Consider the following 13,386-nt stretch of genomic DNA (forward strand, 5'->3'; position numbering starts at 1 on the left):
TGTCTCTCTGGGGCTTCATCCTGTCTGTCATTTGGATAACAAGCTTGCTTTTATATCTGGCTGGAATGGCAGGGGCCTGTCGTTGGAAAACGCTTGGAAACTCTGAAGCTAGAGACAACACTTCCCCCCACCCCCGTAAAGGGTGGGAGCCTTTCCATCAAGAGGTTTTTTTTCTCTGTGCTTGACTAAGGAGCGTCAGTGATTGTTTCCCTAAGAATGTCTTGGGGTAGTGGTGGTGGTGGAAAGACGACTCAGTGGCAGAGAACAGAGCAAGAGTCCCAGTAGCGCCTGAAAGACGAACAAAAATTAAGAAGATATTGGATTTATATCCCGCCCTCCACTCCGAAGAGTCTCAGAGCGGCTCACAATCTCCTTTACCTTCCTCCCCGACAACAGACACCCTGTGAGGTAGATGAAGATATTGGATTTATATCTCGCCCTCCACTCTGAAGAGTCTCAGAGTGGCTCAAAAACTCCTTTCCCTTCCTCCCCCACAACAGACACCCCGTGAGGTAGATGAAGATATCGGATTTATATCCCACCCTCCACTCTGAAGAGTCTCAGAGCGGCTCACAATCTCCTTTACCTTCCTCCCCCACAACAGACACCCTGTGAGGTAGATGAAGATACTGGATTTATATCTCGCCCTCCACTCTGAAGAGTCTCAGAGTGGCTCACAAACTCCTTTCCCTTCCTCCCCCACAACAGACACCCCGTGAGGTAGATGAAGATATCGGATTTATATCCCACCCTCCACTCTGAAGAGTCTCAGAGCGGCTCACAATCTCCTTTCCCTTCCTCCCCCGCAACAGACACCCTGTGAGGTAGATGAAGATATCGGATTTATATCTCGCCATCCACTCCGAAGAGTCTCAGAGCGGCTCACAATCTCCTTTCCCTTCCTCCCCCACAACAGACACCCTGTGAAGTAGATGAAGATATCGGATTTATATCCTGCCCTCCATCCCGAAGAGTCTCAGAGCGGCTCACAATCTCCTTTCCCTTCCTCCCCCACAACAGACACCCTGTGAGGTAGATGAAGATATTGGATTTATATCCCGCCCTCCGCTCCGAAGAGTCTCAGAGTGGCTCACAAACTCCTTTCCCTTCCTCCCCCACAAAAGGCACCCTGTGAGGTAGATGAAGATATCGGATTTATATCCCGCCATCCACTCCGAAGAGTCTCAGAGTGGCTCACAATCTCCTTTCCCTTCCTCCCCCACAAAAGGCACCCAGTGAGGTAGATAAAGATATTGGATTTATATCCTGCCCTCCATTCCGAAGAGTCTCAGAGCGGCTCACAATCTCCTTTCCCTTCCTCCCCCACAAAAGGCACCCTGTGAGGTAGATGAAGATATCAGATTTATATCCCGCCATCCACTCCGAAGAGTCTCAGAGTGGCTCACAATCTCCTTTCCCTTCCTCTCCCACAAAAGGCACCCTGTGAGGTAGATAAAGATATTGGATTTATATCCTGCCCTCCATTCCGAAGAGTCTCAGAGCGGCTCACAATCTCCTTTCCCTTCCTCCCCCACAACAGACACCCTGTGAGGTAGATGAAGATATTGGATTTATATCCCGCCCTCCACTCCGAAGAGTCTCAGAGCGGCTCACAATCTCCTTTCCCTTCCTCCCCCACAACAGACACCCTGTGAAGTAGATGAAGATATTGGATTTATATCCTGCCCTCCATTCCGAAGAGTCTCAGAGCGGCTCACAATCTCCTTTACCTTCCTCCCCCACAACAGACACCCTGTGAGGTAGATGAAGATATTGGATTTATATCCCGCCCTCCGCTCCGAAGAGTCTCAGAGTGGCTCACAAACTCCTTTCCCTTCCTCCCCCACAAAAGGCACCCTGTGAGGTAGATGAAGATATCGGATTTATATCCCGCCATCCACTCCGAAGAGTCTCAGAGTGGCTCACAATCTCCTTTCCCTTCCTCCCCCACAACAGACACCCCGTGAGGTAGATGAAGATATTGGATTTATATCCTGCCCTCCATTCCGAAGAGTCTCAGAGCAGCTCACAATCTCCTTTACCTTCCTCCCCCACAACAGACACCCTGTGAGGTAGATGAAGATATTGGATTTATATCCCACCTTCCACTCCGAAGAGTCTCAGAGCGGCTCACAACCTCCTTTCCCTTCCTCCCCCACAACAGTCACCCTGTGAGGTGGGTGGGGCTGAGAGGGCTCTCACAGCAGCTGCCCTTTCAAGGACAGAGTCTCAGAGCAGCCTACAATCTCCTTTCCCTTCCTCCCTCACAACAGACACCCTGTGAGGTGGGTGGGGCTGAGAGGGCTCTCCCAGAAGATGCCCTTTCATTGACAGAGTCTCAGAGCGGTCTACAATCTCCTTTCCCTTCCTCCCACACAACAGACACCCTGTGAGGTAGATGAAGATATTGGATTTATATCCTGCCCTCCACTCCGAAGAGTCTCAGAGCGGCTCACAATCTCCTTTCCCTTCCTCCCCCACAACAGACACCCTGTGAGGTGGGTGGGGCTGAGAGGGCTCTCACAGCAGCTGCCCTTTCAAGGACAGTGTCTTAGAGCGGCCTACAATCTCCTTTCCCTTCCTCCCCCACAACAGACACCCTGTGAGCTGGTTGGGACTGAGAGGGCTCTCACAGCAGCTGCCCTTTCAAGGACAGAGTCTCAGAGCGGCCTACAATCTCTTTTCCCTTCCTCCCCCACAACAGACACCCTGTGAGGTGGGTGGAGCTGGAGAGGGCTCTCACAGCAGCTGCACTTTCAAGGACAACCTCTGCCAGAGCTATGGCTGACGCAAGGCCCTGCTAGCAGGTGTAAGTGGAGGAGTGGGGAATCAAACCCAGTTCTCCCAGATAATAGTCCGCACACTTAACCACTTAACACTTAACCACTACACCATACTGGCACTCACCAGCAAAATTTATAGCAAGAGATACAGCTAGAACAGAGGTGTCGATGCAGCCCAAGGGCTGGATCAGGCCCCAGGGGGCTCCTATCAGGCCCCCGAGCAACTGGCTGTCGTCTGCTTCCTTCTCCCTCTCTCTTGCCTCCTTCTGCATCACAGCTTGCGTTGCCAGGCTTGCTCAATCGCACAGGAGCTACAGAGCAAAGCCTCTGTTTTCTCCATTGGCTGAGGCTCCTCCCTTGGGGAGGAAGGGGGGAGGGAGAGCCTGCTTTGCCAGGCTCTCTCCATTGCACAGCAGAGCTACTGAGCCAAGCCTCTCTTCCTTCTGTTGGCCGAGGCTCCTCAGAGCAAGAGTTGCCAGTTATTGGAGAGTATTAAATAAGCAAAATATTGCAAGAGTGCTAATGGTTTAAACATGTTTTATTTTAAGTTTTTTTTTCTAAAAAAATCTTCAATTGTCTTTGTCTGTGTCCTTTATAAAGTTTATATCTCTACTACCTGGCATTAGATTTTATGATACGCATGGCACCTTTAAGACCATTCGCACAAGGTCCCATTTATGTCAGATCTGGCCCTTAAGAATGTAAGAGAAGCCATATTGGATCAGGGCCAGTGGCCCATCCAGTCCAACACTGTGTCGCACGGTGGCCAAGGAAACCAGGCACCGTTAGGAGGGCCGGGACACTAGAAGTCCTCCCACTGTTGCCCCTCCCAAGCACCCAGAATACAGAGAATCACTTGCCCCAGACAGAGAGTTCCACCAATATGCTGTGGCTGATAGCCACTGATGGACCTCTGCTCCATAGGTTTATCCAATCCCCTCTTGAAGCTGGCTATGCTTGTAGCTGCCGCCACCTCCTGTGGCAGTGAATTCCACGTGTTAATCACCCTTATAGCCTTGTAACAAAAGAGTTTTGCATACCTAGAATAAAACATTGTTGGTCTTAAAGATGCCACTGGACTCAAACTTGGTTTTGCTGCTTCAGACCAATGTGGCTACCCCACCTGAATCTCTCTTTCTACTGTATTTTTTATTATTATTGCAGATTTATACCCCGCCCTTCTCTCGGAATCAGAGACTCAGAGTGGCTTACAATCTCCTATTTCTTCTTCCCCCACAACAGACACCCTGTGAGGTGGGTGGGGCTGAGAGAGCTCTGTCAGAAGCTGCCCTTTCAAGGACAACTCCTGCAAGAGCTATGGCTGACCCAAGGCCATTCCAGCAGATGCCAGCAGAAGAGTGGGGAATCAAACCCGGTTCTTCCAGATAGGAGTCTGCCCAATTCACCACTACACCAAACTGGCTCTCTCTTTGAAACTGTTTTGCAAGTTGACTTGAGAAATTCATGAAATAAACCTGCTTGAAGGGTCTGACCCAGCGTTTGAGTTCCTGGTGGCACACCTAATCATGTATATGGAAAGGGGGTGGGGGATAGGAAGGGCAGGGAGCTGATAACTTATTGAAGAGTGTAAGAAAAAAACATGTGCTCTGAGCGCGTGCAGAGCAACCCCATCAGCCCTTTCCTGGACTGAGTGCCAGTTTGGCGTAGTGGTGAAGTGTGCAGACTCTTATCTGGGAGAACCGGGTTTGATTCCCCACTCCTCCAATTGCACCTGCTGGGATGGCCTTGGGTCAGCCATAGCTCTGGCAGAGGTTGTCCTTGCAAGGACAGCTTCTGGGAGAGCTCTCTCAGCCCCACCCACCTCACAAGGGTGTCTGTTGTGGAGGAAGAAGATAAGGAGATTGTTAGCTGCTCTGAGACGCTAATTCAGAGAAAAGAGCGGGGTATAAATCTACATTGTTGTTGTTCTCTTCCTCCTCCTCTTAGAGTTTCCAACTTCAGGATAGGAAATTCCTGGAGATTTGAGGGTGGAGCCTTGTTAGCTGCTCTGAGACTCTGATTCAGAGAAAAGAGCGGGGTATAAATCTACGTTGTTGTTCTCCTCCTCCTCCTCCCTCTTAGAGTTTCGAACTTCAGGATAGGAAATTCCTGGAGATTTGAGGGTGGAGCCTTGTTAGCTGCTCTGAGACTCTGATTCAGAGAAAAGAGCGGGGTATAAATCTACGTTGTTGTTCTCCTCCTCCTCGTCCCTCTTAGAGTTTCCAACTTCAGGATAGGAAATTCCTGGAGATTTGAGGGTGGAGCCTTGTTAGCTGCTCTGAGACTCTGATTCAGAGAAAAGAGCGGGGTATAAATCTACATTGTTGTTGTTCTCCTCCTCCTCCCTCTTAGAGTTTCCAACTTCAGGATAGGAAATTCCTGGAGATTTGAGGGTGGAGCCTTGTTAGCTGCTCTGAGACTCTGATTCAGAGAAAAGAGTGGGGTATAAATTTACATCGTTGTTGTTCTCCTCCTCTTCCCTCTTAGAGTTTCCAACTTCAGGATAGGAAATTCCTGGAGATTTGAGGGTGGAGCCTGGGGAGGGTATAATTCCATAGAGTCCACCCTCCAAAACAGCTATTTTCTCCAGGGGACCTTATCGCTGTAGTCTGCAGATCAGCTCTAATTCCGGAAAATCTCCAGACCATGCCTCCTTGCTCAGCAACCCGAAGGCAGACTGCAAACAAGAAATCAAAAGGAGCTGGAAAAGATTCGTGAGTGCGAGGATGTGTTTCTGGCAATCCCGATTGAGATAATTCATGCCATAGCCTTCTCCCCTTACTATTTAAGGTTGTGAAAGTTGGACCGTGAAGGAAGACAGGGAGAAAGAAAGTGGATTTGTTTGAAATGTGATGCTGGAGGAGAGTTTTATGGATACTGCGGGCTGCCAAGAAGTCAAAGAAGTGGGCTTGGAAGAGAAATTATTGGATTAATTTCTCCTTGGAAGAGAAATTATTAAACCGAGTCTAGATTCTGGTTGGGCAGCCACGTTGGTCTGAAGCAGCGGAACACAGTTTGCGTCTAGGGGCACCTCTTAAGACCAACAAAGTTTTATTTAAGGTAGAAGCTTTCATGCGCATAGATGCTTCTTCAGATGTGTCTGTGTTAATAATAATGAGGAGATATTGGGTTTATATCCCACCTTATATTCTGAATCTCAGGGGAGCTCACAATCTCCTTTATCTTCCTCCCCCTCAACAGACACCCTGTGAGGTGGGTGGGGCTGGAGAGGGCTCTCACAGCAGCTGCCCTTTCAAGGACAACCTCTGCCAGAGCTATGACTGACCCAAGGCCATCTCAGCAGCGTCAAGTGGAGGAGTGGGGAATCAAACCCGGTTCTCCCAGATAAGAGAGCTCTGGCTGACCCAAGGCCATTCCAGCAGGTGCAAGTGGAGGAGTGGGGAATCAAACCCGGTTCTCCCAGATAAGAGAGCTCTGGCTGACCCAAGGCCATTCCAGCAGGTGCAAGTGGAGGAGTGGGGAATCAAACCCGGTTCTCCCAGATAAGAGAGCTCTGGCTGACCCAAGACCATTCCAGCAGCTGCGAGTGGAGGAGTGGGGAATCAAACCCGGTTCTCCCAGATAAGAGAGCTCTGGCTGACCCAAGACCATTCCAGCAGGTGCAAGTGGAGGAGTGGGGAATCAAACCCGGTTCTCCCAGATAAGAGAGCTCTGGCTGACCCAAGACCATTCCAGCAGCTGCGAGTGGAGGAGTGGGGAATCAAACCCTGTTCTCCCAGATAAGAGTCGCCGCGCTTCACCACCGCCCCAAGCTGGCTCTCTAAACTGAGAGATAACTGAAGCTATCACAGTGTGGTCACATAGAGACAAAACAGGAGTTTCTAGAAAAGAGAAGAACACTAGGACAAGTTGAAGGAAGCGGTAGAAGAAGGAGATGCAACATGAGATGGATTGACTCAGTACAGGAAGCCATAGGCCTCAGTCTGCAAGACTTTAAAGGTAAAGGTAATCCCCTGTGCAAGCACCATTCATTTCTGACTCTGGGGTGACATCGCATCACAACATTTTTAGGCGGTGGTTTGCCATTGCCTTCCCCAGTCATCTACACCAGCGGTCCCTAATCTTTTTGGCACCAGGGACCGGTTTTACGGAAGACAGTTTTTCCATGGACCAGGGTGGGGGGAATGGTTGCAAGATGATACAATTGCGCCCTTTTATTTTGGTGTGGTGGTTAAACGTGCGGACTCTTATCTGGGAGAACCGGGTTTGATTCCCCACTTGCAGCTGCTGGAATGCCTTTGGGTCAGCCATAGCTCTGGCAGAGTTGTCCTTGAAAGAGCAGCTGCTGTGAGAGCTCTCTCAGCCCCACCTACCTTACAGGGTGTCTGTGGTGGTGGTGGGGGGAAGGTAAAGGAGATAGTGAGCCACTCTGAGATCAGAGTGGAGGGCAGGAAATAAATCCAATATCGTCTTCTCATTATTATTATTACTACATTGTAATATATAATGAAATAATTATACAACTCGCGGCCCAGTTGCTAACAGGCCATGGACCCCGATCTACACTTGGAGACCCCTAATCTACACTCCCCCCCCCCCCCAGCAAGCTGGGTACTCATTTTACTGATCTGGGAAGGATGGAAGGCTGAGTCAACCTTGAGCCGGCTACCTGAACCCAGCTTTCGCTGGGATCGAACTCAGCTGCTTCGCCGTAAGTTGAAAGTGACTTGAAGATGCTGTACACGCACGGATGTGCATTCTCTCCTACAGTTGGGAGATTTGGGTTAAAGTTCTTGGAGAAGCTGACTTCTGCCCGCCTGTTTGGAAGCAAAATCTCGAAATGTTCTTGGCTCCCGTGGAGGCGGAGGGGAAAAGTTAAACTATTTCTTTCGGTTCCCCCAAGGGGAAAGAATCAGATAGCGGAGAGAAGATTATCTTTCTTTCTCTCCCTTCCCCGCAAGCTGGGAAAAGGCATAGGAGCCGAGAAGAGGAGGGATTGGAAGAGAAATGAGACCTATCAGGGAAGATTTATTTGCTTTTGGGGCCATCGGCCCCATGGGGGAGTGAGGGCAAGGAGAAAGGAAATCTTATCTGCTTCTGTTATCTCAGCTTATTCATCTTCAAGATTGTGCAATGCTTGGGGAACAGAGAAGGGCTGCCATCTCTTGGTGGTGAAAGACCAGGCGATTTCTGGGGTGGAATAAAGTGAGTCCAGCCGGCTCTGAATCGACCAAGAACACTTTATTGCAGGGGTGGCCAACGGTAGCTCTCCAGATGTTTTTTTTGCCTACAACTCCCATCAGCCCAAGCCATTGGCCGTGCTGGCTGGGGCTGATGGGAGTTGTAGGCAAAAAAAACATCTGGAGAGCTACCATTGGCCAACTCTGCTTTGTTGCAAGAAGAAAGTCAGGCAACTCACTCAATATATACCCTGTGGCTGAGTTAATCATGCCCCCTTTAGTCAGCAGAAATGCCTCACGCCCCAATTGGCCAGTTCTAAGAGTCCCAGACAAGAAGAAGAAGAAGAATTGCAGATGTATACCCCGCCTTTCTCTCTGAATCAGAGGCGCAAAGCGGCTTACAATCTCCTATGTCTTCTCCCCCCACAACAGACAGCCTGTGAGGTGGGTGGGGTTGAGAGAGTTCTCCAAAAAGCTGCCCTTTCAAGGACAGCTCTGCAAGAGCTATGGCTAACCCAAGGCCATTCCAGCAGGTGCAAGTGGAGGAGTGGGGAATCCAACCCTGTTCTCCCAGATAAGAGTCCTCACACTTAACCACTACACCAAACTGGCAGTCGATGGATTTCCCAAATCCAAATGGGCGATGTTATTACTTGAGGAATTCTGTCTATAGGCACCTTTCTCTGCTTTGCATCCAAACCTGACCCTGAGCTGAGAAACCTTCCCTCATTGGTGCTAACCTCTTCTAAGGAACTCCATGTCCCATTTTTTTTTTTAAAATCTTTTTTTAAACCACAGTGCCGCATTTAGCTTTTTGGCAGAAACCTTGGCTCTTGGCAAGTATTTCTTCACCCAAAGAGTCATGAATACGACTCTTTATTTAGCTTCTAGGGAATTTAGCTTCTAGGGAGAGTCCCGGCTTGATTTGATCTTGAACCCGCTTAGATTATACGAAGCGAGGACTCTAAAAATGGACACCGGTTTCAAGAGAGTTGCTGGACCCAAAATGAAGGGATTCTCGAAACCGCCACCCTGGGTGCTCTTGGCAAGGAAGCAGAGGTTTACTCATGAGAAGCCAGGAAGGTTGGAGGCAACACAGACAGGTGGGAAATATCCCCTCCATCACGAAGCAAAGGAAAGGTCCCCTGTGCAAGCACCAGTCGTTTCTGACTCTGGGGTGATGTTGCTTTCACAACGTTTTCACGGCAGACTTTTTACGGGGTGGTTTGCCCTTGCCTTCCCCAGTCCTCTACGCTTCCCCCCCCCGGCAAGCTGGGTCCTTATTTGACCGACCTCGGAAGGATGGAAGGCTGAGTCAACCTCGAGCCGGCTACCTGAAAACCCAGCTTCCGCCGGGGATCGAATTCAGGTCGTGAGCAGAGCCTAGGACTGCGGTACTGCAGCTTTAACACTCTGCGCTACGGGGCTCTTGTCCATCACTAAGCAAAGGGTTTAATAACTTCCCTGGCCTATCTGAGCCGGTTTGGTATAGAAGAGTGTTTCCCTATGATCTAGGAGGCCCGGTTTTGAGTCCCCAACTTGCAAAGGTTAATTCTAGCAAGAGCTCCTTTGCATTTTAGGCCACACCCGCCTGATGTAGCCAATCCTCCAAGAGCTTACAAAAAAGAGCCTTGTAAGCTCTTGGAGGATTGGCTATATCAGAGGTGTGTGGCCTAATATGCAAAGGAGCTGCTGCTACAATTCCACCCCTGGGCCGGTCACACCCTCTCAGCCTAATCTACTTTAGAGGGCTGCATGGGATGGAGAAGGTAGAGAAAGAAGTCCTTTTCTCCCTTTCTCACAATACAAGAACTCGTGGGCATTCGATGAAATTGCTGAGCAGTCAGGTTAGAAAGGATAAAAGGAAGTCCTACTTCACCCAAAGGGTGAGTACAATGGAATTCACTGCCACAGGAGGTGGTGGCAGCTACAAGCATAGCCACCCTCAAGAGGGGATTGGATCAACATATGGAGCAGAGGTCCATCAGTGCCTTTAAACTACAGTGTATTGTTGGGACTCTGTCTGGGGCAGTGATGCTCTGTATTCTTGGTGCTTGGGGGGGGGGGTACTAGCCCCACTTGTGAACCTCCTGATGGCACTTGGGGGTTTTTTGGCCACTGTGCGACAGAGTGTTGGACTGGATGGGCCATTGGCCTGATCCAACATGGCTTCTCTTATGTGACACAGAGTGTTGCACATAAGAACATAAGAGGAGCCATGTTGGATCAGGCCAATGGCCCCTCCAGTCCAACACTCCGTGTCACATAAGAACAGAAGAGAAGCCATGTTGGATCAGGCCAGTGGCCCATCCAGTCCAACACTCTGTGTCACATAAGAACATAAGAGAAGCCATGTTGGATCAGGCCAGTGGCCCCTCCAGTCCAACACTCTGTGTCACATAAGAACATAAGAGAAGCCATGTTGGATCAGGCCAATGGCCCATCCAGTCCAACACTCTGTGTCACATAAGAACATAAGAGAAGCCATGTTGGATCAGGCCAGTGGCCCCTCCAGTCCAACACTCTGTGTCACATAAGAACATAAGAGAAGCCATGTTGGATCAGGCCAATGGCCCACCCAGTCCAACACTCTGTGTCACATAAGAACAGAAGAGAAGCCCTGTTGGATCAGGCCAATGGCCCCTCCAGTCCAACACTCTGTGTCACATAAGAACAGAAGAGAAGCCATGTTGGATCAGGCCAGTGGCCCATCCAGTCCAACACTCTGGGTCACACGGTGGCCAAAAAGCCAGGTGCCATCAGGAAGTCCACCAGTGGGGCCAATCTGGCTGTTGGGAGGAATTCCCTCCGTTTGTTTTACAGCCCCTCCAGAGCTCCTTTGCACAATAAAATAGCGCCTCTGGTTTCCCTGGGCTAGTCTGACCAACTGGGTTGAGTGTTCAGCATTCAACAACTCAAACTGCGTTTATTTTGGCTGGTTGTGTGTGTGTGAGAGAGAAAAAGTCATCTTCTGGGAATGAGGGAATGAAAACTGTATTCAGGGGCACTGCACTGTTGTATTTTTATTTATTTATTTTAGGGAAAGTCTCCTGGCTCCACCCCCAAAGTCCCCAGGTATTTTCTGAATTAGACTTGGCAGCCCTGTGCATGGGTATAAGACCATCAAGTCCCCCCTCCAGAGCTGCCACTTCCTCTAGGGGCATGGATTTCTGTTGTCCGGAGTTCAGCTGTAATTCTGGGAAATCTCCCTGCCCCGCTGGGAAGTTGGCTAAGGCGGAAAAACGTTAAAGGGTAGAAGGTTTCAAGAAGATGAAGATATTGGATTTATATCCCGCCCTCCACTCCGAAGAGTCTCAGAGCGGCTCACAATCTCCTTTACCTTCCTCCCCCACAACAGACACCCTGTGAGGTAGATGAAGATATTGGATTTATATCCCGCCTTCCACTCCGAAGAGTCTCAGAGCGGCTCACAATCTCCTTTACCTTCCTCCCCCACAACAGACACCCTGTGAGGTAGATGAAGATATTGGATTTATATCCCGCCCTCCACTCCGAAGAGTCTCAGAGCGGCTCACAATCTCCTTTACCCCCCCCCCCCCCAACAGACACCCTGTGAGGTAGATGAAGATATTGGATTTATATCCCGCCCTCCACTCCGAAGAGTCTCAGAGCGGCTCACAATCTCCTTTACCTCCCCCCCCTCCACAACAGACACCCTGTGAGGTAGATGAAGATACTGGATTTATATCCCGCCCTCCACTCCGAAGAGTCTCAGAGCGGCTCACAATCTCCTTTACCTCCCCCCACCCACAACAGACACCCTGTGAGGTATATGAAGATATTGGATTTATATCCTGCCCTCCACTCTGAAGAGTCTCAGAGCGGCTCACAATCTCCTTTCCCTTCCTCCCCCACAACAGACACCCTGTGAGGTGGGTGGGGCTGAGAGGGCTCTCACAGCAGTTGCCCTTTCAAGGACAGAGTCTCAGAGCAGCCTACAATCTCCTTTCCCTTCCTCCCGCACAACAGACACCCTGTGAGGTGGGTGGGGCTGAGAGCGCTCTCACAGCAGCTGCCCTTTCAAGGACAGAGCCTCAGAGCAGCCTACAATCTCCTTTCCCTTCCTCCCGCACAACAGACACCCTGTGAGGTGGGTGGGGCTGAGAGGGCTCTCACAGCAGTTGCCCTTTCAAGGACAGAGTCTCAGAGCAGCCTACAATCTCCTTTCCCTTCCTCCCGCACAACAGACACCCTGTGAGGTGGGTGGGGCTGAGAGCGCTCTCACAGCAGCTGCCCTTTCAAGGGCAACCTCTGCCAGAGCTATGGCTGACCCAAGGCCATGCTAGCAGGTGCAAGTGGAGGAGTGGGGAATCAAACCCGGTTCTCCCAGATAAGAGTCCGCGCAGTTAACCACTACACCAGCTGGCTCTCCTACACCAACTGGCTCTCCAATGTCTTACCAGACTGAATGATTCTGATTCAGAAGTTTCCAAAGCACTGGACATTCGTTCTTGCAGCCTGGGCGGTTTTTGTGGCAGGAACTCTTTTACATAGTAGGCCACACACCCCTGATGTAGCCAATCCCCCTGGAGCAGACAGTAGACCCTGTACGAAGAGCTCTTGGAGCATTGGCTACATCGGGGTGGGGTGTAGCCTAACATGCAAAGGAGTCCTGCTACAAAAAACCCCCAGCTTGCGGCAGTGTTTACAACACCCTTGTAGGGTAGAACTGCATCGTTACTCCCCCTGTCGCTGAACGAGAGGCAAAACTGCGAGAACACCGGGTTGCCTTGTGAGCTCGTGGCACAGGTGAGATGGAAAACCAGCGCCTGAACTGCTCTCGTCAGTCTCCGCCTTGAGAAATGTTAGCTGTAATCAGACAGATTGGGGTCTCTTGCTGAAGCCGCGATGCCGTGAATTGCTGGCTCCTAATCTACCTGGTTTTATTTTCTCCTTGTCACTTTCCCAGCGCAACACCTTTCAGGCCATCTTGGCCTACACCGATGCGGAGGCCTATGCCGTCTTCCTTTACCCCGACGACGGGCTCCAGTTCTTCGGAACGCGGCCGAAAGAATCGTACAACGTCAATCTCGAACTTCCGGCCCGGGTCGGCTTCAGCCGAGGGGACGTCCGGCGGCAGGAAGGCCCCTACCACAGCGCCACCAGCGGCGAGCAGTCGGTCAAAAGCCTCTATCAGTAAGTAAAGGCTGTGCCACGTGGACACGATCCGTGCCCTCTCCTTGAACGGCTGCTCGGTACTTTGTTTTTATCCGTCTTGTTGTTGCCGGCACGTTCTGTACGTTGACGTGGAGGTAGTGGAATGGGTAAGAAAAAATATAAGCTGCTCGAAAATGTGTTGGCAAAGATAATAATAATAATAATAATAATAATAATAATAATAATAATAATAATAATAATAATAATAATAATAATAATAATAATAATAATAATAATAATAATAATTTTATTAATATCCCGCCCTCCCCGCTGAGGCAGGCTCA

General features: G+C 50.2%; 1 protein-coding gene across 1 annotated transcript in view; it reads left to right on the forward strand.

Moving 5' to 3' along the window:
• Window positions 1–13,386, forward strand: part of NID2 (nidogen 2) — a 106,357-nt gene that overhangs the window by 11,019 nt on the left and 81,952 nt on the right. Inside the window, exon 3 of the mRNA XM_060261475.1 lies at window positions 12,855–13,081. Coding sequence (XP_060117458.1) covers window positions 12,855–13,081 — 227 coding nt within the window. The remainder of the gene's footprint in view (window positions 1–12,854; window positions 13,082–13,386) is intronic.

The sequence above is a fragment of the Heteronotia binoei genome, chromosome 21 (genome assembly GCF_032191835.1).
Source record: "Heteronotia binoei isolate CCM8104 ecotype False Entrance Well chromosome 21, APGP_CSIRO_Hbin_v1, whole genome shotgun sequence".
Lineage (NCBI taxonomy): Eukaryota > Metazoa > Chordata > Lepidosauria > Squamata > Gekkonidae > Heteronotia > Heteronotia binoei.